The sequence below is a fragment of the Amorphotheca resinae genome, assembly GCF_003019875.1.
Source record: "Amorphotheca resinae ATCC 22711 unplaced genomic scaffold M430scaffold_13, whole genome shotgun sequence".
Taxonomy (NCBI): domain Eukaryota; kingdom Fungi; phylum Ascomycota; class Leotiomycetes; order Helotiales; family Amorphothecaceae; genus Amorphotheca; species Amorphotheca resinae.
In genome coordinates, this window is record NW_020194483.1 from 540994 (window position 1) to 564368 (window position 23375).

General features: G+C 48.4%; 9 protein-coding genes across 9 annotated transcripts; 6 read left to right on the plus strand and 3 right to left on the minus strand.

Moving 5' to 3' along the window:
- Positions 1 to 1275: 1275 nt before the first annotated feature.
- M430DRAFT_22857 (hypothetical protein) lies at positions 1276 to 1676 on the minus strand (the record flags this gene model as incomplete). The annotated part of the gene is made up of 3 exons (XM_024864780.1): positions 1276 to 1398; positions 1446 to 1530; positions 1588 to 1676. The coding sequence occupies 3 exons, from the start codon at positions 1674 to 1676 to the stop codon at positions 1276 to 1278; spliced, it is 297 nt and encodes a 98-aa protein (XP_024717017.1).
- A 64-nt stretch (positions 1677 to 1740) lies between these two features.
- On the plus strand, positions 1741 to 4211 carry M430DRAFT_45556 (hypothetical protein; the record flags this gene model as incomplete). The annotated part of the gene is made up of 6 exons (XM_024867774.1): positions 1741 to 1790; positions 1845 to 1905; positions 1992 to 2231; positions 3353 to 3415; positions 3483 to 3579; positions 3715 to 4211. The coding sequence occupies 6 exons, from the start codon at positions 1741 to 1743 to the stop codon at positions 4209 to 4211; spliced, it is 1008 nt and encodes a 335-aa protein (XP_024717018.1).
- A 451-nt stretch (positions 4212 to 4662) lies between these two features.
- M430DRAFT_31332 (hypothetical protein) lies at positions 4663 to 5301 on the plus strand (the record flags this gene model as incomplete). Its single annotated transcript, XM_024866031.1, has 3 exons — positions 4663 to 4884; positions 4964 to 5029; positions 5092 to 5301. The coding sequence occupies 3 exons, from the start codon at positions 4663 to 4665 to the stop codon at positions 5299 to 5301; spliced, it is 498 nt and encodes a 165-aa protein (XP_024717019.1).
- A 1404-nt stretch (positions 5302 to 6705) lies between these two features.
- M430DRAFT_37417 (hypothetical protein) lies at positions 6706 to 9719 on the plus strand. The gene is made up of 3 exons (XM_024867122.1): positions 6706 to 6836; positions 6910 to 8696; positions 8741 to 9719. The coding sequence occupies exons 1-3, from the start codon at positions 6794 to 6796 to the stop codon at positions 9422 to 9424; spliced, it is 2514 nt and encodes an 837-aa protein (XP_024717020.1). The 5' UTR covers positions 6706 to 6793; the 3' UTR covers positions 9425 to 9719.
- A 156-nt stretch (positions 9720 to 9875) lies between these two features.
- M430DRAFT_147422 (hypothetical protein) lies at positions 9876 to 11462 on the plus strand (the record flags this gene model as incomplete). The annotated part of the gene is made up of 4 exons (XM_024863063.1): positions 9876 to 10225; positions 10315 to 10496; positions 10559 to 11261; positions 11323 to 11462. Exons 1-4 carry the CDS (start codon positions 10207 to 10209, stop codon positions 11460 to 11462), a joined length of 1044 nt encoding a protein of 347 aa, XP_024717021.1. The 5' UTR covers positions 9876 to 10206.
- Positions 11463 to 12080: 618 nt separating this feature from the next.
- M430DRAFT_187644 (hypothetical protein) lies at positions 12081 to 13686 on the plus strand. Its single transcript, XM_024863945.1, has 2 exons — positions 12081 to 12907; positions 13401 to 13686. Exons 1-2 carry the CDS (start codon positions 12330 to 12332, stop codon positions 13441 to 13443), a joined length of 621 nt encoding a protein of 206 aa, XP_024717022.1. The 5' UTR covers positions 12081 to 12329; the 3' UTR covers positions 13444 to 13686.
- Positions 13687 to 13810: 124 nt separating this feature from the next.
- On the minus strand, positions 13811 to 15926 carry M430DRAFT_54002 (hypothetical protein; the record flags this gene model as incomplete). Its single annotated transcript, XM_024868435.1, has 5 exons — positions 13811 to 13917; positions 13992 to 14853; positions 14908 to 15486; positions 15533 to 15600; positions 15650 to 15926. The coding sequence occupies 5 exons, from the start codon at positions 15924 to 15926 to the stop codon at positions 13811 to 13813; spliced, it is 1893 nt and encodes a 630-aa protein (XP_024717023.1).
- Positions 15927 to 16383: 457 nt separating this feature from the next.
- On the minus strand, positions 16384 to 17965 carry M430DRAFT_45561 (hypothetical protein; the record flags this gene model as incomplete). The annotated part of the gene is made up of 2 exons (XM_024867775.1): positions 16384 to 17889; positions 17943 to 17965. 2 exons carry the CDS (start codon positions 17963 to 17965, stop codon positions 16497 to 16499), a joined length of 1416 nt encoding a protein of 471 aa, XP_024717024.1. The 3' UTR covers positions 16384 to 16496.
- A 1681-nt stretch (positions 17966 to 19646) lies between these two features.
- M430DRAFT_45562 (hypothetical protein) lies at positions 19647 to 20402 on the plus strand (the record flags this gene model as incomplete). Its single annotated transcript, XM_024867776.1, has 2 exons — positions 19647 to 19862; positions 19914 to 20402. 2 exons carry the CDS (start codon positions 19647 to 19649, stop codon positions 20289 to 20291), a joined length of 594 nt encoding a protein of 197 aa, XP_024717025.1. The 3' UTR covers positions 20292 to 20402.
- Between the last annotated feature and the right edge of the window lie 2973 nt (positions 20403 to 23375).

Below are 23375 nucleotides of genomic sequence, written 5' to 3' on the forward strand. Positions count from 1 at the left end.
CCCCCCTCCCCCCCCCCCCCCGGGCGTATTCTTCAACATCGACGTCAAGGGCGAGAAAGGTGTTTTCTTTGGTGAATTAACACGCGTCCAAAACATAGATCTGTGAAGCATACCTAGCCTTGGTCTCTCAGCTTTAAAGAGTTTCTATCTACCTAGCTATATACAGGATTGCGCAGCAGAGTACTGTTCCTCCTAGGCTGGACCTATGATGTGTAGGTGAGGTAAGGTAAGGTAAGGGAGGTAAGGTAGTTCTCCTATTGTATATTTGATAGCGGCCTACTGGCGGTATGGTTTTCCATTCTGCCCGGAGCTTCTAAGGGATATACATAAATATATAGGTAGATAGATCGGTATTTACCTGTATTATAGATCGATAGGTCACCTGATATACTCTGGCGTGCCCTGGTCCGAACAGAATGGAAGAGGACCTGATGGGGAAGGAGCATGTGACTTCGCTTATATTATGTATATACTATATAGTAACGTCTGAAATCCTGAGAGCTTCATCCAACTTCATTCATCTTCATCCACCTTCATCCACCTTCATCCACCTTCATCCACCTTCATCCATCTTCATCAATCCACAGACTTAACACAAACGATCAAGGAATTGAACCTTACAATGGGGAAGGAGCGCCCTTCCTTAGCGTCCGTTTTCGGATGCAATTGTAGATGAAGTACATTCTCTACTCTTTTTTTCGTTTTTCCTTTTCCTCTTCCTCCAGAAAGAGAAGAGTTAACAAAAGTAAGTGCATTCCCTTCTCTGCTGTGTCGGTGGACTGGCCAATGGTCATTGTCAATTTGTCATTGCCTGTCAAGCGTTGGGCCATTTAGACAGCAGCTCAATCTGTCTGGTCACTTGACGCAGAAGCTTCCCTTCCTCCTTGTTCTGTTCATGTATATTAACGTTTGAATAGTGGAAAACTCTAAACATACTCTTTCAAACAGCCTCATATTAGTCGGCCCTTCAGGGTCGACTACCTCTTATAACATCATACCGGACGCTCCTAGCGACTTCCCGCCCAATGTCCCAAACTTTGGGGTAAGGCCAGCGTCCCATCCGTCGAAGTCCCTGCGAGCCTCCATCGATAGCATCATCATCCAGCCCAGAGAAAAAAAAAAACAAAAGAAAAAAGGAAAAGCCCGAAGCGCCATCCTAGCCGTCGACGTCCCTGCGAAGCACCGTCGACCCTATCATCATGCATCCTAGAAAAAAAAAAAAAGATCCGAGGCACAATTCTACCAGGCGAACAAGCTTCGACCCACATTCGACCATCATTCGTCCTTAACATCATCATTATCACTATCCTTTCTACCGTCATTTTCTTCGCCATCACCATTCCCGGCAGCATCTTTTGGTTCTTCACTGCCCTCCGATCGTTGCAGATCATAGGCGTGCTACCTTCGAATCAGCGGCGACTTTGCTTCGAGGAAGGGATACTTACAACTTTCTCGAAATGTGCCACGTACCTCTTAAACACAGCGACGTGGTCACGTTGCACCTGTAACGCGTCTTCGGCAATCTGATTTCTTCGATCCGCCTCTGCGTTCGCTACCGTTACGACTTCGTTTCGAAGCTCTAGCTACTTGGCAATTTTAGCCAGATGTGCTAACTTCCTCTCCGTCCTCTCCTCCTTCTCCGCCTCATCGCTTCGAATTCGCTTCTCAGCCGACATCGAGGACTTCGATTTCAAGTGTTGAAGACTTTGCTCCATCAAAGCGTTCGGTAGCATGCAAACGATGCCTCAATCAGATGGCTTCGTGAGACCTTCGGGGTGCTGCCCCGAAGTGTGAAGATGATGACTGTAAGTATCCCTTCCTGGTAAAGAGTGACGGCCTAACAGCGTGGTAGCTGCGTCGGCGAAGTGCGTTCATTGCAAGAACTTGAAGAAGGAGTACTTTGGGGTAAGGTCACCCGCTGTGTCCGGTAAGCAAAAGATTCAGCATATAGTGATGTGTACGTGGACATTTTAATAACACTATTTATGAAGTCTCGCCCCCACCCCCTCCCGCCTGGCCAAGCGACCGGCGTCCCCTCTCCTTCCGTGTCAAAGCGGAGGGAGGAGAGGGTTGAAAAGACCGAGAAAGAGGAAGAGGAAGAGGACGAGTGGGAGAGAGAGAAGGAGAGGAGGGAGGCTCGCCTCCAAAAATATTACAAGGAGAAGGTAGAGGAGCGGGCGGCACAGGCCCGCGAGGAGAAGCTCGCCAAGAAGCGGGCATATGCCGCGGCAGTAAGCAGGGGAGAGAGAACAGTAGTGGCGAGGGGGGGGGAAGGGAAGGGGAAGGGGAAGGGGGGTAAGAGGGAGGGGGGGGGCTTAAGTTTGGGATAATTTTTGGTAAACATGTGGATTGATGGAAGCTATCAGACGTTACTATATATACATGACTAAGCAAGGGGCACATGACAGGGGGAGGGGGGAACATGAACGACGAGGGTATTTTTTGGTAGACATGTCAAACGGTCAAACAGTCAAACAGTCAAACAGCCAAACAGTCAAACAGTCAAACAGTCAAACAGTCAAACAGTCAAACAGTCAAACAGTCAAACAGTCAAACAGTCAAACAGTCAAACAGTCAAACAGTCAAACAGTCAAACAGTCAAACAGTCAAACAGTCAAACAGTCAAACATAAACACAAACACAAAGAGTAACTCCTGGTTGTGCGTACAGAATCAGCAGCTGCCTTCTCAATCTTACCTATCTATAAAAGAGCAGAGGTATATCTCTTCCTTTTCCTTCTCTTCCTTATTCTTAATTCTAGCAAAGCAACTTCTGGCTCTGGCCAATATAACCACAGCATCCCATAACCCTTGGGCTATTTCTAGCTGTTTCTCTTTTACGAAGCCAAAAGCATTTTGGGTTCCACGACAATGTCTAACTGTTGATCAATCACAGACTAACGCCCTTGGTACTCGAGGTTTTATTCCAAATATACAAAGCCACGTCACGGTTACCTCTTAAGCAGACAACATATTCGTTGATTTGGTGAGAATCCTGTAAGAGACTATGAAGGAGTTAGTTCTCGGAGTCAGATATCCATTAGGCAGGCTCAAGCTCTGAGCCAATAGACACGATACCATAGTGAAAGGTACGTCCACACATTCAATTGAAGGGTTGAAACTTGAAGTGTCGCAGGCGCTAACATATCAATAGCTATGAAAAAGTGTGGATCATACCGGTCTAGACTTTAGACGCTACCAGAAGCGCAATGCAAGATAATATCTTCTGGTCAACCTCGACAGCCCGGGATATGTCTTATAACATACAGAAGAAGAGAACCACTGGTATATGGAAATACTGGTGGTATGTAGGCAAGTCTATAGACACGGCCTCTTGACTTACCGTTCATAAGGCCGCCAATACCAAGGCCAATCCATATGCGACTATAGGAAATCACTACAAAATGGCTCGCAAGGTACTTGGGCATCCAACTGGCGATTATCGGTTTGAAATACTAGTCGAGTTTGACAACAGCATCATAGTTGATCAACCTCGAGTCTAATATGGATCTTTCAAATTTCCAAGCACCCTCCACATTAGCCAATTCCCCTGTTCAGGCCCCGCCTACATCTATTTCAGGTTTTGCTTCTCGGGCAAAAGAGTTTCAGTGTGCTAAGGTAGTAAGCGCATTAACGCATCGGCTTGCGAATTCTGTTGGCTAGAGGATACACAATGAGGTTGAGGGATGCAACTGGCTAATAATGGCAATGTCAGGGTCCACTATGAGGCCTATAGGCTTATACACGCCGACTAAGAGCCGTCATACGATCGTGTCTTCCCTTCAAGCACAGATCTATTTGTCATGGAGGATACCGTCAGAGGTTGGCATGGGGGAAAAGGCTCTTTGGTTGCGTCACGATTTCCAGGAGGCTACTGGACAGGCAACCAAGTCTCATTTTTACCGGCGCCAATTTATCGGGCGTTTGAACAGCAAGGGAAAGCATAAGGACGGCACGAAGAGAAAGGAGAGAGTTCACTTAGTTCTCTTCAGTCGGATAGTAGTTGGTGATGTGAAGCGACTTAGCCAGGTTTTGCTCCACCTAAACATGGCATTGTTCACGGCGCTCGAGTTATCGTCGTTATTGGAATCATGGCCGAAGGCACAGAACAGCCCCAGTTATCAGGCTGATCAAGGAGATTATGGAGGAGGTGTGGCGCGGTCTCCGCATCCAGAGAGGTGCCCTAGAGGCACCAGCAGAAGCGAACTTTGACGACTGAATTCTCCTGTGAGTATTCGATCTCTTATACTAATATTTATACTAATTAAACAATACTCAGTAACCAACCTAGCTACGATCTACATCTATAGTGTAACGATCTAGCAGAAAGATATGAAGTTGGTACAAGCGATGAGGAATGGAATGTTAGGATGCTCGATGCTATAATACCGTCTACAAAACTACGAGTGACGAAGAACTAGCTACTTGGTAAAGCCCGACAGTTGACCAGGATGGTCAAGCAGAAGCCTAGGGCGTGGAAGCTGTACGGACAATGACTTTGAAGCGGACGGCCGACAGCCCGGGGAGAGCGAAGCTGAGTATCAAGAGCGTCTTAACGATTCTCAAACGCCAGAAGAAGGGAGTCTCCGATGATATTGATGAATTCTTGCCATAATACACTACAATCGAGGGTGCATACTCTTCCGTGTTGATGGCGAAGATCATGTCTGCGTCTAGCAGGCAAAGGAAAGGAAAGCTATCGGATCAGGGTGCATTCTCAGAGGCAGTGCTCTCGTTCTACGGTGCAGAGCGGCTTACAGACGCTGGACCCAGGACAAAGGGTCTTTCCGACCATTGCATGACTGTGTCGGGGTGGGCAATGACGATTGCCGCCCTCGGGATTGCCGTACTAGGGCCTTTATGGTCCTCATGCATTCTCTGGGTGGTTCGATGCGTCAAGAGAGTCTACGGGTCATTGTTTGTTAATCCGTTTGATTACTGCTACTAATCCTTTACTTTTATAGCCTCGCGACCCAGACAGAAATAGAGGGCGCGAGGGACTAGTGGCAGAAGAAGAAGGAGGAGGAGAAGTGGGTGAGGGAGGCGAAGGAAGAGAGGGAGAGGGCATTGAAAAATTTTGTCATCTCACTAGATGGCAGCCCGGGAACTGTGTCAAGTGCACCCATCTTGTCCCGAAATCTTTAGAGTCGGCAAGGAGACCATTTCCGAGCTGCTCGAGATGCAGTGGTTCCTGCAGCGGGTTACTGGCATCGCAGGTGCCGCAGATGTGGATGTAGATTTGGGAGAGGAAGGCCCGGACGATGATATTAAGGATCTTCAAGACCTCAACTTGATGAGATGAGTGGGAGAATTGCGAAACCACGTTGACGCTGCAGTTAAGAAGGGTACAATCCAACGCATAATAAGATCCGCGGACTCGTTCCTGGCTGTGGTTTTTGACACTACAAAGCATCGGGACGCTCACTAAATCGATTGCGTGAGAGAAACTCCTTCGAATACAACAAAGCTAAGATCGCGGTATCGGCCTTCTCGTTTGGAGACAAGATCGGAGGGAAAGTCTCGGTGTGGACGTTGCGGGACCAGGTCAAAGAGCCAGCAGTGCTCTTGTCGAGGATTTCACTCCTACGCCAAATGCAGACAGGTACCGACGCCTTAGTATAGAGGGATCCAGGTACAGCACAAGCGGCTTGTAACTATCTGCAGCAGGCGCTAGATATACCTAGATATATTCACGCCACCTACAGTCCTCATGCCAGCGGCGACTTTGCGATCCCCAAGAGATAATCACAGATTCACAGAGCTATGATAGCCGACCAGCATTTCAAGGACGGAATAACAATCGGCGAACTTGAAGGCAAAAGGAACGAGAACGAGATGTGACATATGCTTGATGTGGATCGTAGTGATTCTGCTGAGGAAGGGGCTTGCTATGGCGGTTGCAGACGCGGCGCGTATATCTTACCCCTCTCTCCCTTCTCTTCTCCCCGCGTGACAAGAAAGAAGAGATAGCTGACTAGGAGGGATCTTGACGATAGTGATGGTAATTGGAAGTATTGCACTCAGCCGTTTACTTCTTCTGGCTAACTTTTAACCACAGACGCGTACGTCCACCACTGGTGTTGGTATATCCTCGGATATAGCTAAGCGGCTGGCAAATATCCATTGTGTATAGAGCTCTGATTTTGCCGTTAGATCTTCAATCAAGAGAATCACCACTCGACGCCTGGCAATTGGGAATTTTTGGGAGATCAAGTTATTACTTACGTCGAGCCGACAGAGCCAATCTATTGGCTCTCGCATCCGTCCTCAGGTTCTGTAGCCAGCAGAATTGGGATATAAGGGTTTCGTGGTATTGTGTCTAAAGAGAAAAGAAGCTATTCTAATGGGGAATCTGGAGATGTGGGGAATCATTGGTGTGGTGCCTGAGGCTAGAAATAGTCATATGCTTAAATTGGAACTCGATTTCTATACCTCAAGGTACCTAAGGTAGGTACCTTATTAGTAGTGATCTTGATTGTGTGTAAGCATAAGTGGGAACTACATGTCAATTATATCAGGTAGAACACTCTCATAGTACTCGTTAGATTATTCAATAGAGCAAGGAATCACTGCTACACATAAGGTAAAAGCTCCTTCAGGTACCAGGTACCTAGGTACCTTGAGGTGAGGTAGACTTATTACCACGTGATCCTTTTGGCGAAGAGGGACTCCTCGTGAAGTTCAGACAAAGGTGCGCACAGTCTATGAAGCATCGGTTTTACATTCGGAGAACAGCATCTGCTCCACGGGTAATAACTTGCTCCTTTGCCCCCATTTAACCAAGCAAGAACAGGATGAACGGGGCTGCTGCTGCTGCCCCGTCGTCTCTAGATGCCGGTAAGCTTCAGCATCCCCAACTTACCTTAAGCTTCACTTCAGACAGTCCTGATCCTAACAATGATCCTTCCAGTCGATTATGATCCAATCGAACACCTCAATGCGATATTCTCTCACCCCTCGACCCTCGCATCCATAACCCAAACCAGAACCGCTCTCCAGAACCACCAGAATGACCTCTCGACCTCTATCTCCGACCTCGTGGCCGCTCAAGCCTACGGCGACGATTCCAGTCTGGCCCGCATGCAGTCTGCGAAATCCGAGCTTGCTCTCCTCTTCCGCAAGATCGAGTCGGTGCGTACACGTGCGATCGAGACCGAGCAAACTATCACCTCCATGACTGCAGACATCAAGCGATTAGATGGCACGAAGCGCAATCTCACACTGTCTATGACAGCACTCAAACGACTGCAAATGCTCACAACCGCATACGAGCAACTACGAGGACTGGCAAAGAGCAGACAGTATAAAGAATGTGCGAGTCTGTTGCAGGCGGTGTTACAGCTGATGCGGCATTTCAATAGCTACCGGAGCATAGACCAGATTGCGACGCTGAGCCGGAATGTGGCGGAGTTGCAAAGAGAGTTGCTGGAACAGGTGTGCGAGGATTTTGAGCTGGCCTTTGCGAAGGGGGAGGTCGGTAACAAGAAGTCGGTGCTTAGTGAAGCGTGCTTAGTTATGGATGCGCTGGGGGAGAATGCTAGAGCCAGGTTGGTGACGTGGTATGTCAATACGCAGTTGAGGGAATACCGGCAGGTCTTCAGAGGAAATGATGAAGCGGGCAGTTTGGACAATATTGGGAGGAGGTATAGCTGGTTCCGCCGGATGTTGAAGACGTTTGAGGATGAACATGCGGGAATTTTCCCCGTGAACTGGAGAGTCAATGAAGTGCTGGCAAATGCGTTCTGTGAAGGGACAAGGGATGACTTCAAGGGTATCCTAGAAAGGAGCATGAGGAAGCCGGAAGGAGCAAGAGTGGATGTCAATTTGCTTCTGAGTTGCTTACAGGAAACCATGGACTTCGAGCAAAGCCTGGAAAAGCGATTTGCCAGTGATCCAAGGGCGAGTATCGACACCCTTAGCTCGACAGAGGAAAAGCCCCTTACCTTCGACCGATCCATTTCAGAGGCTTTCGAGCCGTACCTCAGTCTATGGGTTGATTCTCAGGAAAAGCAGTTAGCTGGAATGATACCCAAGTATCGCACAGCTCCTCTCCTCAATCCAGATGAGGAGTTCTCTCCTCAAGCGGTGATACCATCATCAATTGAGCTATTCCATTTCTACAAAACTACTCTTGCGCAATGCGCCAAGCTTTCTACTGGAGAACGCCTTCTTGACCTTGCCAGACTCCTGGCAAAGTATCTTGATGAGTATGCCCAGCAAGTACTTCTCCATTTCCTCCAAATGCCGGGAGGCCCGTCTGTCAAGACCGTAATCCTTGTCCTCAATACAGCGGATTACTGGCACATGAACACCCAGCAACTTGAGGACAACCTGAAGAAAAGAATAGATGCGGAGCTAGGTCCCAAAGTGGATTTATCTTCACAATCCGATGCCTTCATGGGCGTCGCAAGTGCAGCAGTATTGTCATTGGTGCACAAGGTAGAAGTGGATTGCGAACCGTCATGGAGAGAAATGCGGAATACGAATTGGAGCAAGATGGAAAGTGTTGGAGATCAAAGCTCCTATGTTGCTGAATTGTTACGCCATGTCAATACCAGGACAGAGGAGATATTACCATTGGTGGGTAAACAGCAGTATGCTCGTGCTTTCTGCGACAACCTCGTGGAGCATCTATCAACTACCTACGTCACAAATATCGTTCAATGCCGACCTGTCTCCGAGGTTGGCGCCGAGCAGGTATGTTCCCGTCACTCCATAACGATGCCTGCTGACCTTTCTAGATGCTACTCGACAAATATGTCCTGACCAAAGGCCTCACAACCCTTCTCTCACATTCCCCATCTGCCTCCGCTTCCACTACCGCCCAGACCGGTTTCGTGAAACGCGTAAACCAGAGCATGATGCGCCTTGACCCTCTCCTCAAAACCCTACAAGTCCGTCCCTCACCCCCCGAAGGATTAGTCCAGGCATACCTCATCCATATTGGTGACCGTTCCGAGACCAACTTCCGCAAAATCTTGGAACTGAAAGGAGTGCGAAAGCTAGACCAACCTGCTCTGGTGGAACTATTCGTTATTCATAGGGATGGGAAGAGTAATGAACAATTAGTACAGATGAGTCCGTTGCTTACACCTCTGATGAATTCCGGCGGGATGGGCAGCGGTGGTCTCGGCATCAGTGGCGCTGCGCTTGGAGGAGGGGCTTCAGTGCAGCCAAGATTCGACCCGGCAGGCTTCGGGGAGAAATTGTTTAGTGCAGCGAGAGATGGGGTAGAGAGAGCAGGAGGCGGGATGGGGGATCGGATGGGCAGCCCGCTCGGTGAAGATGCAAAGTCAGCAGTGGAGGGCAATCTGAAGAGTATCGGGAAGTTCTTCAGGCGGGATATGAGTGGCTTCTCGGGCATTGGGGGCCGGTTTGGAGGAAGGAGAGATGTCAGCGGTAGTGGAGACGACACGATGAGATGAGCACCAGGAAACTTAACGGATGGGAATGGGACATTGATGAGATGAATTCAAAATGTCGGCGGGCACACACACAGGGTAAAATAGAAAGCTGGACAGATCACAACAGACCCGTGGGTAGATTCAAGAGACTCTTGTGCCCCCAAGGGCATTTACAGGAACTCGGGTGAGAAATAGGGGGCTGCTGGCATTTAAGCGAAGAAGTGGCTTACGGCCTTGTGAGATACTGTACCTGAAGAAGAGGGGGAAGATCTCCACAAATAGCAGACCCCGAATCCAATCATTTCTCATGAACCGGAGAAGGATGATCTCATATTCTGATTAAGATGATGATAAGTAAGACACGAGAGCGTAGAACCTTGCCACGGGGCGGGCTGCTGACAAACAAGGGGGGGGCCTCGCCAGTAAGGCTGGGCCAGACCCATTTGGTTTGGAATCAGAGACGCCAAATTTTGGCGGGGCGAGAAAAGGATATTTATTTATTATTAGAAATCAACAACACCAGAACTTTCTCCATTTGATATCCAAGACCACCCGTCTACGACCCTCCACCCGCCTCCTACAAATATAGAAGAAGGGAGCTGCGCCAAATCGCCGCTCTCCTGAACCCACAATCGCCGCCAAGAACGAGGATAACTTCGGCCAAAACGTTTTCCTCAACTTTCAGACGAACGCTGCGCTCGGGTGCTTCAGGTTTCTCCATAGCCGCTGCGGCAAGTATACAGCAGAAGCCGGCGCCGCAGACTAAGAGTGCGAGTCTCCTGGTTAGGAGTGCGGAGAGAAGGATGCATAGCAAGGTAGTCAGTAAGTGTGCCCGTCTCGCAAACCCCCCCACCCCTCTAGGCGGGGGACACATTCTGGCAGATGAATATATATGCTCACCAGTATAACAGTCATTGGCTCCGGCCCCGCAGCGCACACTGCAGCTGTGTACCTCTCGCGCGCGGAGTTGAAACCCGTGCTGTACGAAGGCTTTCTCGCGAATGGCATCGCAGCAGGTGGGCAATTGACAACCACGACGGACGTGGAGAATTTCCCGGGGTTTCCAGATGGGATTGGAGGCGCTGAGCTTATGGTATGCGGTAGAGCGGTTGTTTTATGCGAGACTCGAATCATGCTAACGCTGCCTGTTTACAGGATGCCATGCGCAAACAATCCGAGCGATTCGGTACCAAAATCATCTCCGAGACGATTGCGAAAGTAGACTTCTCACAGCGCCCCTTCAAATACTGGGCCGAGTACGAAGAGGACAAGGAACCCCACACCGCCGACGCCGTCATCATCGCCACCGGGGCTTCAGCACGCAGATTGCACCTCCCTGGCGAGGACAAATACTGGCAGAATGGGATTTCAGCCTGCGCGGTCTGCGACGGTGCGGTTCCCATCTTCAGAAACAAGCCGCTGGTGGTTATTGGCGGTGGAGATTCCGCGGCCGAGGAGGCCATGTTCCTGACGAAGTACGGATCGCACGTTACGGTTCTGGTACGAAAAGACCATCTCCGAGCGTCGAAGACGATGGCGAAGAGGCTGCTGGCGAACAAGAAGGTTACTGTGAAATTCAACACCGTGGGTGCGGAGGTCAAGGGCGACGAGAGAGGGTTGATGAGCCACCTGGTTATCAAGGATGTCAAGACAGGAAAGGAGGAGACGATGGAGGCAAATGGATTGTTCTATGCTGTCGGACACGACCCTGCGACGGCATTGTTCAAGGGCCAGATTGAGACGGATGAAGATGGTTACATCATCACGAAGCCGGGGACGAGTTATACCAATATCGAGGGAGTGTTTGCCGCTGGTGATGTGCAGGATAAGAAGTACAGGCAGGCTATTACGAGCGCTGGTAAGTCTCTCTCTTTCTCCTCTCCCCAAGGGAGCAATGCACCGTACTGACAGGTCGAAAGGCTCTGGATGCATAGCTGCACTGGAAGCAGAGAAGTTCCTCGCTGACCAGGAGGCGGACAACGATCTGGAGGCTGAGAAGGAAGCTACCAAGGGCAACAACGTTGTGGTACCGGAGTACAGGGGGAATCCTCTGCTATAGATAAGAGATATCCTTTTTGATGGACATGACATAGACATGGAAGCGGGTTACAAGTCATCATGAGAAGAGAGAGAGCAGCGAGAAATCCCATTGATGTTCTCATCAGTCCGTCTTGCCCTTTTCATGAACACGTGATCGATATTCCCAATCCGGGTAAGACCTGCCTCCCAACATCATCGTTGCCCTCCTGCCCCAAGAGCCGCATCCCTGCACATCCCGAACCGCCTCTCCAAACAAAGATAAAGACTCGGTGCTCCCCCATGAGTTTTTCCAACCTTTTGCACACCAAATCCTCGCTCCCCCAGCCCCCCAGCTGAACTCCTTCGTGGCCCAACTTCGCTTGACCGCCTCAGTTTCCAACGCCTGCATCTCGCCCTTTGTGACACTGCAGCAGCGGCCACCAATACGATGGAGCAGAACCAGGGCAACACTGATTTCGACTCCGACTTCTGGGCCTCATTGGAGGGCGATGATTTCAATCGGGACTTGGCAACCAGGTGAGTGGCCAAAAAAAAAGACACGCTGACTTCAGGGCAAAGTTGCAATTCCGGGGAGCTTAAGCTTCTTTTTCAACATTTTGGGTCCCAGGTGATCCAGTCTGCGGACGCCCCCTTCCCTGAGAATCCGACCTTCGTTCCGTCGTACGCCACACGCACTTATGAGGAACAACCACAGAACCTTCTATGGCCAGCTTCGGGTCCTTCAGTTTGGAACCCCCTTTCAAACGGGCCGGTCTTGGGCCCCATTTACCCGTCTACTGTGGGCAGTATCTCAGGCAGTCGTGCCGAAATTCAATACGCAAATCCGTTGCCTCCTCCCAGTGCCATCGACGCGTCGTCCTCCTCTTCCCCATACAAGCTTGATCCCATGTTGCCAGCTTCGCAATTGCCTGTCGTAAATCATCATTATCCTGAGCAGCAAAATATTATATCGGGCTTTCCTGTGGGTACGGCTCAGGTGTGTGTTGCTCAGCCGACTACAGAACCATGTGTACCAGAAGCTTCAAGTACAACTGCGGTAGTGAAGCCCGAATCAAAACCGAGGGCAAAGTGCAAGTATCCGGACTGCAGATCAACATTTGCACGAAAATATGATGTCGAGAGGCACGAAAGGAACGTTCACGACCGCACAGTAAATATACTTTGCCCAGTATACGGGTGCAATCGGGCCACAAAACCGTTTGCCAGGCTGGACAAGTTTCAAGAGCATTTCAGGCACAAGAAGCACGTCTCTGCTGGAAAACTCATGTGCCCAGTTGATGGATGCAGCTTTGGTCCCGGAAACCGTACGCAATTAGAACAGCATTTGATTTCTCAACCTCACCCTAGTTGTGCAAAACAGCCGCATCTTATAGGTATCATAAGAACGTTACAGATCAGGGATCCGAAGTATCTTCTTCAGCGAAGATTGAAAGGAGAAGACGCTTGTCCTTTGAGGATAGCGGGATGCACCTTCCGGCTATCGGCCGAGGAGCCCGACATGACGAGCCACGTCAATACACATGAGCTCGGTGAGCGATTGACGTACTACAAAGAAATCCAAGGGGAACTCGGTACAACACGGTTCCTCCATGCTTCATGCCCTCTTTGCAAGGAAAAGACTGACTTGTCTGTCTTCCACCGGTTCTCCAATTATTTTACCAACCACCTTGTAAACGTCCATACTAGGAGCGACTTGATGATCCATTCCTTGGAACTTTGGAAGATGCTCCACCCTCTTTACTCAGGTGCCCCGCATTTTATACCTCTTTCCTTGAGGAAAATCTTCGAAGAAATCAGACCAGAGGCAGAACGTACCGAGAAAAGTACCAATGATCAACCAGGCGACAGTGGATTAGCACTCTGATGAGGCCAACAATTCGAAGCTATGACCAGGCAGTTGGAAGACGACCTTTCAAATGTCCTCATATAGCAGAGCCCTCATAGGGAGAGATCGTACGATCGCGACATACCATGCTTCGCAGGCGCTTCTGGCTCGGTAGAAGACGCGGGGCATCAATCTTGACCTTCCGAATCCCGTTTCATTTCGTTCGATTTCACCATCACTCGGTTCTGTTTTCGCACTTTGCTTCTCGTCGCCTGGTTTCCTAACTATCACTCATGTCAACAGCCCGTTCTCATTTGTTCGCACCTATGACTTGTCTCCTAGGTACCGCCTGCTGTTCTTTGATTTTGATTTCTTTGGTTAGATGGCAGAAGGATGGGAATATACAAACTCCTCAACGAGTCAGAGACACCACGCACAACAAAAGCAGGCACTTCAACAGTCTTGCTGGCAATGGTGGAGGGTCAAAAGTTCTTGGTTGTAATTGCTTGTAGCTATGTTTTTCGCAATACGAATCTTATCCCTTAGCACTTCAAGAAGATGCCTTTCCTGATCTCGGCCTCCCGAATCTCGAACATGACCTGTATGCCGACGAATAGCGCCAATGACGCCGTGACTAGGAAACTAAGACCTATTTCTCACATTAGCCTCTCCCCACCTTTCCTTTTGTTGCACGTGGAATGGAGAAGGGAGTGGGGAACGCACCCGAATAATCCCTAAAAATCCCATGGATGATACTTTTCAAGCCATCAACCCCCACGGCAAACCCTACCAGATTAGCCATCATCATCATCATCAGGTTCCCCACAACGCCGACGCCACACAGCACCCGATAGGCCGTGAGGTTATTCTCCCACTTGCGCCTCGGGAACAGATAACCCGCGATGACCTCGGGCAGCATGAAGAGCACGATCAGCCATCCCCAGATCAGGAGGTTGAGCGAGATGTCATGCCACAGCGCCACGAAGGTGAAGACGGTGGCGTAGTTGACGGCGGTGCGGAGAGTGGAGGTCCAGGTGCGCGCACTGGCGCCTCCGAGCGGGATGTAGATGTAGCGGATGAGCCAGCGGTTGAAGCTGCGGTGCCAGGCGCGCCAGAAGCCCGTGGTGCTGGGCGTGTTGGAGATGCACCGGATCATGTTCTCGGGCGCGTCGATGCCGTCGATGGTCGACCACAGGCGGAAGAAGCGCCATGGCAGGAGGAGCTTCAACCAGAGCACGTGCAGGTTGAAATAGGAGAGGAGGCTGAGCTGGGCCGGGGTGTAGTCGGACCAGTCAGGGTCGCCTTTGGAGATTGCCACGCAGTAGTCGAAGTGCAGGACAAGTTCCATGGCGAGGAGGCAGAGGAGGAAGCGGATTCCATATTTTATTGTTCGAGACCTTTCAATGGTCGCCGGTGGGTATTTGAGTTGGGAGACGTAGTCATTAAAGGTTATTATTGGACCTGCTAGGTATAAAGGAGCGTAGATGACATATCCCACGTAGTTGCGGAAGTTGTAATCTTTTGCGGGGGCTGGGGTTTTAATCCTATCGCGTTCGGACAGATTTGCAGGGTCGAGTTGTTTCTTCTTGTGGGAATTCATTAGTAGGAACTCAAAGGGGGGAATTGCATATTGACCAACCTCAATCGGATCACCACCCCTTTTGTCGAGACTAAAATAATAATCCATGTTGAAACTAATAAGCCTCAACACAGTGATGTTGAAAAGAACCTCCCATCTCGACATGATCCCGCCATAACTATCTAGCCACGCGCCGAAACTGTAAAGGCTGGATGCTTCCCCAAGCGGTGTAAGATAGGCGGCTACATTGGCAAATCTATACCCCTCACAGAGCTCATTCGCGAAGAGTATTGATATGTTGAAAATCCAGGTCGCAGCTGGGATGAGCTTTCGAGGAAGACGGGTCGCGATACTGAAATTAATGCATAATATGAGGAGAACCTTGAACGCCGAGAAGCCATGCAAAGCCACCAGAAATAACAGTGCGAATGTGAAGTCGAACGTAGCTCGTCGGTCCAATCGTGCGTCTCCATCTGCGGCAGAAACATATGATTTATCATTTATTTTCGAAGATCCAATTCGAGATGGTAGGGGTCGGGAAGTCTCGTATAATCGTCGGAGGAGTGGATGGAAGAGGAGGAGCGTCGCAAGATATGGCAAGTTGCCACGGAAGGTTGAGTACTGGGCATCAGAGATATCCTGCACGATATTAGCTTCTGCAAACTGCCAATTCTTCTAGACATACAATCTTGCGCCCCGGTACCCATCCTGGTGAGAGCAGGTGCTCGTATTTGTGGTAGTTCTTGTCAGAAGCTGCAGAGCAGGTCAGATATCGAACTCAAGGTGTTACAACTATACTGACGTCTAGAAACATCATACGCAACCCAGAACATGTATGGCACAGTGATTATGAAGACAAAGTAATAGACGTAGAATTCCGGGGTGTTCCATTTCGAGGGTTGTGCTACAGGCTGTCCATTATCTGTCTTCGCGCGCACATCACGAATCAATCCTTTAGGGGAGTTGGGCACCGCAGGACTAATGCGTGGATCAACTGACTTATATTTGGATGAACCCGCAAACCGCGTATCGATCGTGTCGAGAGCGTATATGCTCCTTATATAGGAGAAGATACTCATCGTGCTAGCATCGCTCGGGGTTGGGGTTCCAAGGCCAGATTAGAGAATGAAAAGCAGAGAGTATACCCAGGGATCGTAAGAGGCAAAATAAGACAGAAACGAGTGTGGTGAACGGGGCCCCCTTATGATATATCTTCGATCGCGAAGATGTCGTGTGTCCTGTAGCATTTCCAGGGGACCGCGACCAAGGACCCAAAATCTCTTAGCGCGATTTTTACCCCGGCCAAGGAGAAATCAACCGAGGCCCTTCAACCTCCCCCCTTTTCTACTCCGTATTTCCATGGAGATGTTAGCCAAAGGCAGACTTTTAGATATCTCATAGCTGAATATTCATATATAAAGGTATGGGATTGTATTCATCACCTATTCGTCTTGTGCTGTGCAACCTTGTAAATCTCGATCATCAAGTTCTTGAATATCAGTTTAACCTGCAGCTTCTCAACTGGACGAGTCTGGACTCTCGATAATTTTCAACACCCTGACCGAAGTATTCAGACTAGAGATATCTACATCCTCCACTTACTTCTAAAAACAAAATTTAACACTAGAAGCAATATAGCAGCCATTATTTTACCTCATACTGGCCATCTCCTTTTCTAGATACTTAGAAACCTCACAGATGACCTCCTCCTGGACAGCACCTTCGAGCCATGTGGTACTGATTGTAAGGGGCCCATTAGCTACGCTGACCACGTTGAAGGAAAACGCTGCTCCAATTCCAAAGCCCGACTGCGAGAAAATCATCTCCTCAATCCGCCAGCCATGCTCATCGCCCTCGCACTTACAGCTTCCCAAGTTTGACACCGCAAATGTCAGTTCCCTTGGCCTTCCTATCTGGGATCTAAATATACCGTGGTAGTTTTTGACGTACGTCAGCAACCCAATATGGTTATCTCGTGGTAAACGTGAGAGCTCGACAACGATTGACTCGCGAAAAGACCTTGCTATTGTCCAGATATGCTGCCTAAGCTGTACAGAACTGTGTCGACTTTTAATAATAGATGAGATATGTTCCAAAGGATACGTAATTTCGTATGATGAGACATACATGCCCATATCTTCTTTCCTCGAGGGGTCGAGGAGGTGCCGCAGAGAGTAGGGTGTTAAGGTGTTAAAGCTTCTAGCCGTAGGAATGCGGAGGGCCAAAGCAACAGTAATAATTCCATACAAAAGACCCGTCAAAGTGCTCCTCTGTTCTCGACAGTTGTGGAGGATTATGCTAAGCTGCTCCGGGGAAATAGAGAAGACCTTGACTCGAGATCTGTAAGCTTGGATGCTTTGAGCGGATGGAGGAAAGCCAGCCCAAGGACCACGCCCTAGAAACGTTGACCATTTCGACAGCAGAACGTGCCACACTTCCTTTGCCAGAAAAGCCCAGGAAACTTGGAAGTTGATCTGCTCTTCTGTAGGAGGCGGGAGAGCTATGGAGTCTGGTATTTGGACGATGTGTTTGGTGAAACCATCAGAATCCGGCATCTTTGATCTATTCAAAGCTTCAAGCATTGATTGATGAAATACAATGCCACTACTCCCATCACCGAGGGCATGGTGAAATGCAAATATTGCGTCGAAGACAAATCTGTTAGAAGAGGCTTCGAAGGAGCCTTCCACAACAATCAATTTCCAACCAGGTCGAATGTCCAAATCTGACCACGATTGGCTATGTTGATGTTCCAAAATACCTTCCAGACTCTTATCATATTCCGCTTTAGTTGAAGCAGAAATAACCTTGTACTCGAGGCATTTCGAGAGGTCAATTGAATTTAACCGAACGAATGCAGCATCATGCTTGTCTTCGTTAACAATTCCAACACATAGCAGGGGATGTTGAAGAATGACTTTCGACAGAGCCAATTCAAGAACCCTGGATAGGTTCGAAGGCGCATAGCCGGTTGCATGTCTCGCAGTACTGGTAACGCATCTGTAATATCCTAGATGGTGGCACGCCGTGGAGAAACGTTCCCTTGCGAGGTCAGCCGAATTAACAAATTCTTGAATCTGATGCTTATTACTTACAAGTTCCCTACCGGTCTATACATGACAATACCTAAGGTATGTTGAGAAATTGTCTTCGCGCATAGAGAATGCTATTATAAGCCAATTTTCTATGTAAGCACAAGCTGATTCGCTATTGTTGCCAGTATTGTTTTGGCGACCCTGCTTGATTCTCAAAGAAATGATCGAAAATGATCAAATTTGAAAGAACTTGCTGTAGCTTCGCAGTCTGATAGGGTCTCTTTGTATGTAAGGGCGAAGATGGAAGGGATGTTGAGGTAACCTTGACTGGCGAAAAGAAGCGAGGAATGTGATTGTACATGTACGTATACCACAATGTGAATTGAGATCGCCAAACTAGACAATGCCCTTATTTGAGCCTGGCACCAATGAAATTTAGATGACTGCTTGGCCAGAGAACCCTTTGCAGCAAGCTCTCAGGAGGTCATTCCTATCATTCGCTTCATCCATTTCTCTGCAGGGACTTCCCTACCTACATACATCGCCTTCAGACTGTGGCATGAAAGCTCGTTTCAGCTTGTCATCGCACTGGACACTTTTGCAACTGAAATCCCAGTACCTTATAGCAACCAGTCGTCGCCCTAACAAATCTGAGACTGCCAGATAAGTCATACCCAACCTTCCTTTTCTCTTGTTCAGTTTCTCAGTCGAGTTGTCTACTCAGGCTTCCATTTACGTGGCTCGAGGCAATGCTCACGTGATCAGTACTTTCACAGGGTACCTACCTACCTATTCTACAGCCCATCAAAGAATATTGGTTGATCACAAAGAATATCCTGTTTAAGAACGTGGCCTGAAATATGAACAATAAGGTGTGCCTGGTATACCTTGCCAGTAGTGCGCGCTAATGACATAAGCTTAAAGCCACCATATCCGTACCTGGGAAATCTTGCCGCTGGACTCCGATATCGATGTCCCATGGCCGTTCTTCAAGACGGGTCTTGACACGGATTTTGATAAACGCCGCGCACAGTTGGAAGGTTGCAAACAAGGTCTTCTTGGAATATCTGTAAGCTGGATCTTGCGCCGACTACCTATGGAAACAGGAAGAGGCCATCTCGGGATAGGGCGTAGTGAGTCTTTCGTCCTTGAAACGAGCAGTCCAGCAATCAGTCCAAGGATGTGTGAAATAATAGAGCGAAAGTCAAGCGCTGGTGAGCGCTTGTTTCAAATTCTCCTAGAACGTTGCCCAATACTTCCCAATCTTGTTGCCGTACATCGCGACAACATCAGACGGGCCGGGCCAAGTCTGGATCGGCCCTGAAACCACCAGGTAAGACCCGCGAGGCCGTTCATGTTGGATGTAAAATTTGCCTCATCTTTCTCGCATGTTTTTAAAACTCCAACATTGCTGTTATTCTGGTCAATCTAGCCCGTTTCTGCAGCCCAGCACTACGGACATCTGTCGACGACATAAATCTCCTGTCAGTTGTATTTCCGGAACGCCAGCCTCCACAGAAAGCGGCTGATGGTGTAGTATCTTGAGTCTTTACATCGGAATCCAATCAATTCAGGATGAACAATTGCTATGAAGCAAGTGCTTCAGTCTGTAAGTCAATTCAAAGTTGCTCGATTGCAATACTCAATTTGGGTTGAGGCCTGAGAATTCCATCCTCTACTATATAATGAGACCCTCTGTCGTGAGCACAAAGTTCTATAAAAACCATCTTCAATCGTCTCATGTGGATAATTGCTATCTTCACAATGCCTTACATTCATCATTTTCCTGTTCTGCCTTATCGCTTAATCCAGGCTGAACCATCCCGTCCTCCTTTGATAGCCGACATTGCATCGAGGTCTCCGAGCAATCGCCATTCTGCTGCTTCAAGAATATGCATCTTTGGGCAACCTCAGAAGGAAGACAGGCTATACGCTGCAAGGAGATATATTAGTCGTACGAAGGAGATATGCCGTGAACCCGTAAGCCACAGAACCCCGCGAAGCCCATGAATCGTCCTAATCATTCCGCAGGTTGTCGTCTCTAGGCCTGAGGCCGGGAGGTACTGGCTCAGCAACAGAGAAGCGGACTGTATCTCTCTTGATGTGCCTCGCAAAGACGGCGGTTACACTTCGGAATTCCCAAGGCGATATTCAAAGGGCAAGGAGCTTTTATATCCGGGGTGGAACATTCATCTCGACTACGCACACACAAAACCCGGCCTGTCCCATGAGGAACGTGCCCGGTTGAAAGGACGTTTCTGCAACGGTCACCCGGTTGTGGTGCCGCAAAGAGACCTCGAGAAATATGAGGTTGAAGGGAGGAGACCGCACCACGGCATTCGTGCTGTTACCGCTCGGCCAAGACAGGACTTTGCTGGGCCCCATCTGAAGCGGGTGGTATATTATTGAAGAGGGCACATCATATTGGGGTTTGAACCCGTTCACATGAAAGTGTGACATGGGAGCGGATGACGAATGGTGACATTGGGTAATGTCATAATATCAAGGAATTGAGGGAGGAGCGGTCTCGTTTGGTGTTTGGGGAAATTTATTGATTGGAGGAGGTACTTGTCTGACGAGTGTTCTAGATCAATCGTGTCTCTTTGCTTATTTATATCCTACTCTTAGGGAGCGGATATCTTACATCCAGGGTTTTGTTGCATATCGCAGATTGGCTTTTATCTCACTTTTGCCTCCCTTTCTTAATTATCTGACAAGTGAATAGTTGACAAATAGGTTTTGTTGCATATCGCAGTTTGGGTTTCATCTCACTTTGGCTCCCTTTGGCTCCCTTTGGCTCCCTTTGGCTCCCTTCTCTATTGTCTAGTAAGTGAATCTTTTATAACCAGGGTTTTGTTGCACGTCGCATTTTGGTTTTCATCTCACTTTGGCCTCCCTTGCTGAATTGTCCAAGGTAGTAGTGAGTGAATATTTTACAGCTATGGTTTGTTTTGTTGCACATCGCAATTTGACTTCATCTCGCTTTGGCCTCTCTCCCAACATTTCTCTATTGTCTGATGAGTGAATATGTCAGTTACATCTAAGGTTTTGTTGCACATCGCATTTTGACTTTGTCTCACTTTGGCCTCTTTCAGTCTTTCCCAACCTTTCTTACTTGTCTGATGAGTGAATGTTTTGTAAGTAGAGTTTTGTTGCACATCGCAATTTGGCTTTCATCTCACTTTGGCCTCTCCCTCAACCTTTCTTGCTTGTCTGATAAGTGAATAAGTTACTTCTAAGGTTTTGTTGCACATCGCATTTTCAGTTTGTCTCGCTTTCGCCTCTCTCTCAATCTTTCTTACCTGTCTGATGAGTGAATGTTTTGTAAGTAGAGTTTTGTTGCACATCGCAAATTGGCTTTTATCTCACTTTGGCCTCTCCCTCAACCTTTCTTGCTTGTCTGATAAGTGAATAAGTTACTTCTAAGGTTTTGTTGCACATCGCATTTTCACTTTGTCTCACTTTGGCTTCTTCCTCAACCTTTCTTAAGGTACTTGTCTGATAAGTGAATATCTCATATTGGTTTAAAGCTAGTTTCGTTGCATATCGCAGTTCGAGGGTGAGCTCACTTTGGTTCTCTCCCCCTTCTTTCTCCATCTTTAAGTTATCCAGTAAGTGGACATCTCATCAAGGTCTACAAACTCACAAGAGGTTTGTTACACATTGTAATTTAGATTATCTCAGCTTGATCCTTCATTCTTCTTATTCCTACTTGATGACCCCTTCTCTAAGGTAGATACTGGCTTTCTTTTCTGCTTATTGTATCTGTTGGACAGAAGAGAAATTAATTCATGGATGATCACGGCGTATTAGTTGTCTCAGGTCTAACTCCGAGTTTTCCTTTGGGGCGAATTGTATACGCACTTTAAGACCAAACTTCTGCTGAATATTCAACAAATAAGCCCCCTCCCCCTCCCCTTTTTTCGAAATTATCTTCTAACAAGGAGTTCAGTCTCACACTCCTAGCCACAACAACCTAATATCAACACCTTCCGACTACATACTCAACAAATCTTTATTATTCGCAAGCATCCATAATAAGTTTTCAATACCTACCTGTCCACCTATTAACCAACTCAGAATCGTTCGGTGCGCTCATCACGTGCCTTTCCGCCCCTCGCTTCCTCGGGCATAAAGTCTACAATAAGGCCACCGCTTATCAATCAATCAAAAGCGGCTCTCTTAGCTCAGTGGTAGAGCGTGGGATTGCAGATCCTAAGGTCACTCGTTCGACCCGGGTAGGGAGCTTATGTTTTTGTACCTTTTTGGAGTTTCTTCTGGTGGGATGGGGTTGTGTTGTTGAAGATGGGTTTTGGTTTTTTATTTTCAGTTTCACTTTTTGATTTCGCGGAAGAAGAGACACAGAGTACAACGACATATGTCATGAATATCGCTGGAGTTTTGAAGTTTAGCTGGCTATGACGAGTTAGGTCTTACGTTTCGAAAGGGGAAATTCTGATTTTCGCACCCGCGATCTTCTTCTATACTCGGTCTGTGGATGGGGTTATAGGGTTACAGTTGCCCGCGACTTGTGTTTGGGTTTTGGTGGTTGTATGCACGATTAGAGGCGCTGATAGGATCGCCCAGTGCCTCTTCCAGGAGAGATGCAGTCAAAAGCACCGCGCATGCCTTGTATTGAAAAAGTACCGGGGTAGGTGTAACATCTCGTGTATTGTAGGCTACAGACAGTTGCAGTCTTGCAGATTCCAGGTATGGATCTACTATGTATGATGGAAAGGGAAAAAGTAAAAAAAGTGTTATCCTAGTCCCTGTAGAGATGTCGTAGTTACTCTTGCATATATCATCAATAACAGCGCCCACAATGGCCCTGAAACGTCGACAGAGAGGCTGTCCACTGCCCATCAGTGATATGCGGTAGGCTTTCGAAGACATCCCGTGGAATAGGGGAATTCGAGATGCATCTTCCGGTTTCTTGCTCACTGAGCGCCTGGACCATGATGAAGAGGACGGTGAACTTGTGGTGGGCTCGAAGTCGGGCTCTTGAGACATAAAAAGCAAGACCTCAATCTCGACTGGAACCCACGGTAGGTATAACAAGAAGGTTTCGAGAAGCTGGATTACATCTAATGGTTGGGCCGAGGAGGAATTGCTATTGACGTGCCAGGCTCGTCGGGATTGAAGGCAATTGAGGTTGAAAACATATCTCTTGCACCGTAAAAAGAGAAAGCGAGAGAAAAAACATATAAAAGAAAAGAATGCCTTCAGCGACGGTAGAAAATGGCAGAGGGCACAGCAATCCCTGGGAGAAGACGTGGCTGGTCCAGCGTTTCATATACTCTATAAAGCAGGGAGAACTCTTGGGCTAGGGTACCTGGAGGTCAGCTATAATCAGTTCCGCCTGTCCTGAAAACATGTAGCACAGCATGCCAGGACGGCGAGGCAGGACCGCTGTCGAAACAGAAGACGGCAGATATATAATAAGAAGCCGCTCGAAGGATTCTAGGATGTGTACAACGGCTGATAGATTGGACG

Bases quoted from the DNA above. Each gene is read 5' to 3' on its own strand.
- M430DRAFT_37417 (XM_024867122.1), top strand. From the start codon at position 6,794: ATGAACGGGGCTGCTGCTGCTGCCCCGTCGTCTCTAGATGCCG. The intron at 6,837-6,909 runs GTAAGCTTCAGC...TGATCCTTCCAG, and splicing joins CCCGTCGTCTCTAGATGCCG to TCGATTATGATCCAATCGAA. The intron at 8,697-8,740 runs GTATGTTCCCGT...TGACCTTTCTAG, and splicing joins CCGAGGTTGGCGCCGAGCAG to ATGCTACTCGACAAATATGT.
- M430DRAFT_187644 (XM_024863945.1), top strand. From the start codon at position 12,330: ATGTTGCCAGCTTCGCAATTGCCTGTCGTAAATCATCATTATCCTGAG. The intron at 12,908-13,400 runs ATGCACCTTCCG...GAGAGATCGTAC, and splicing joins TGTCCTTTGAGGATAGCGGG to GATCGCGACATACCATGCTT.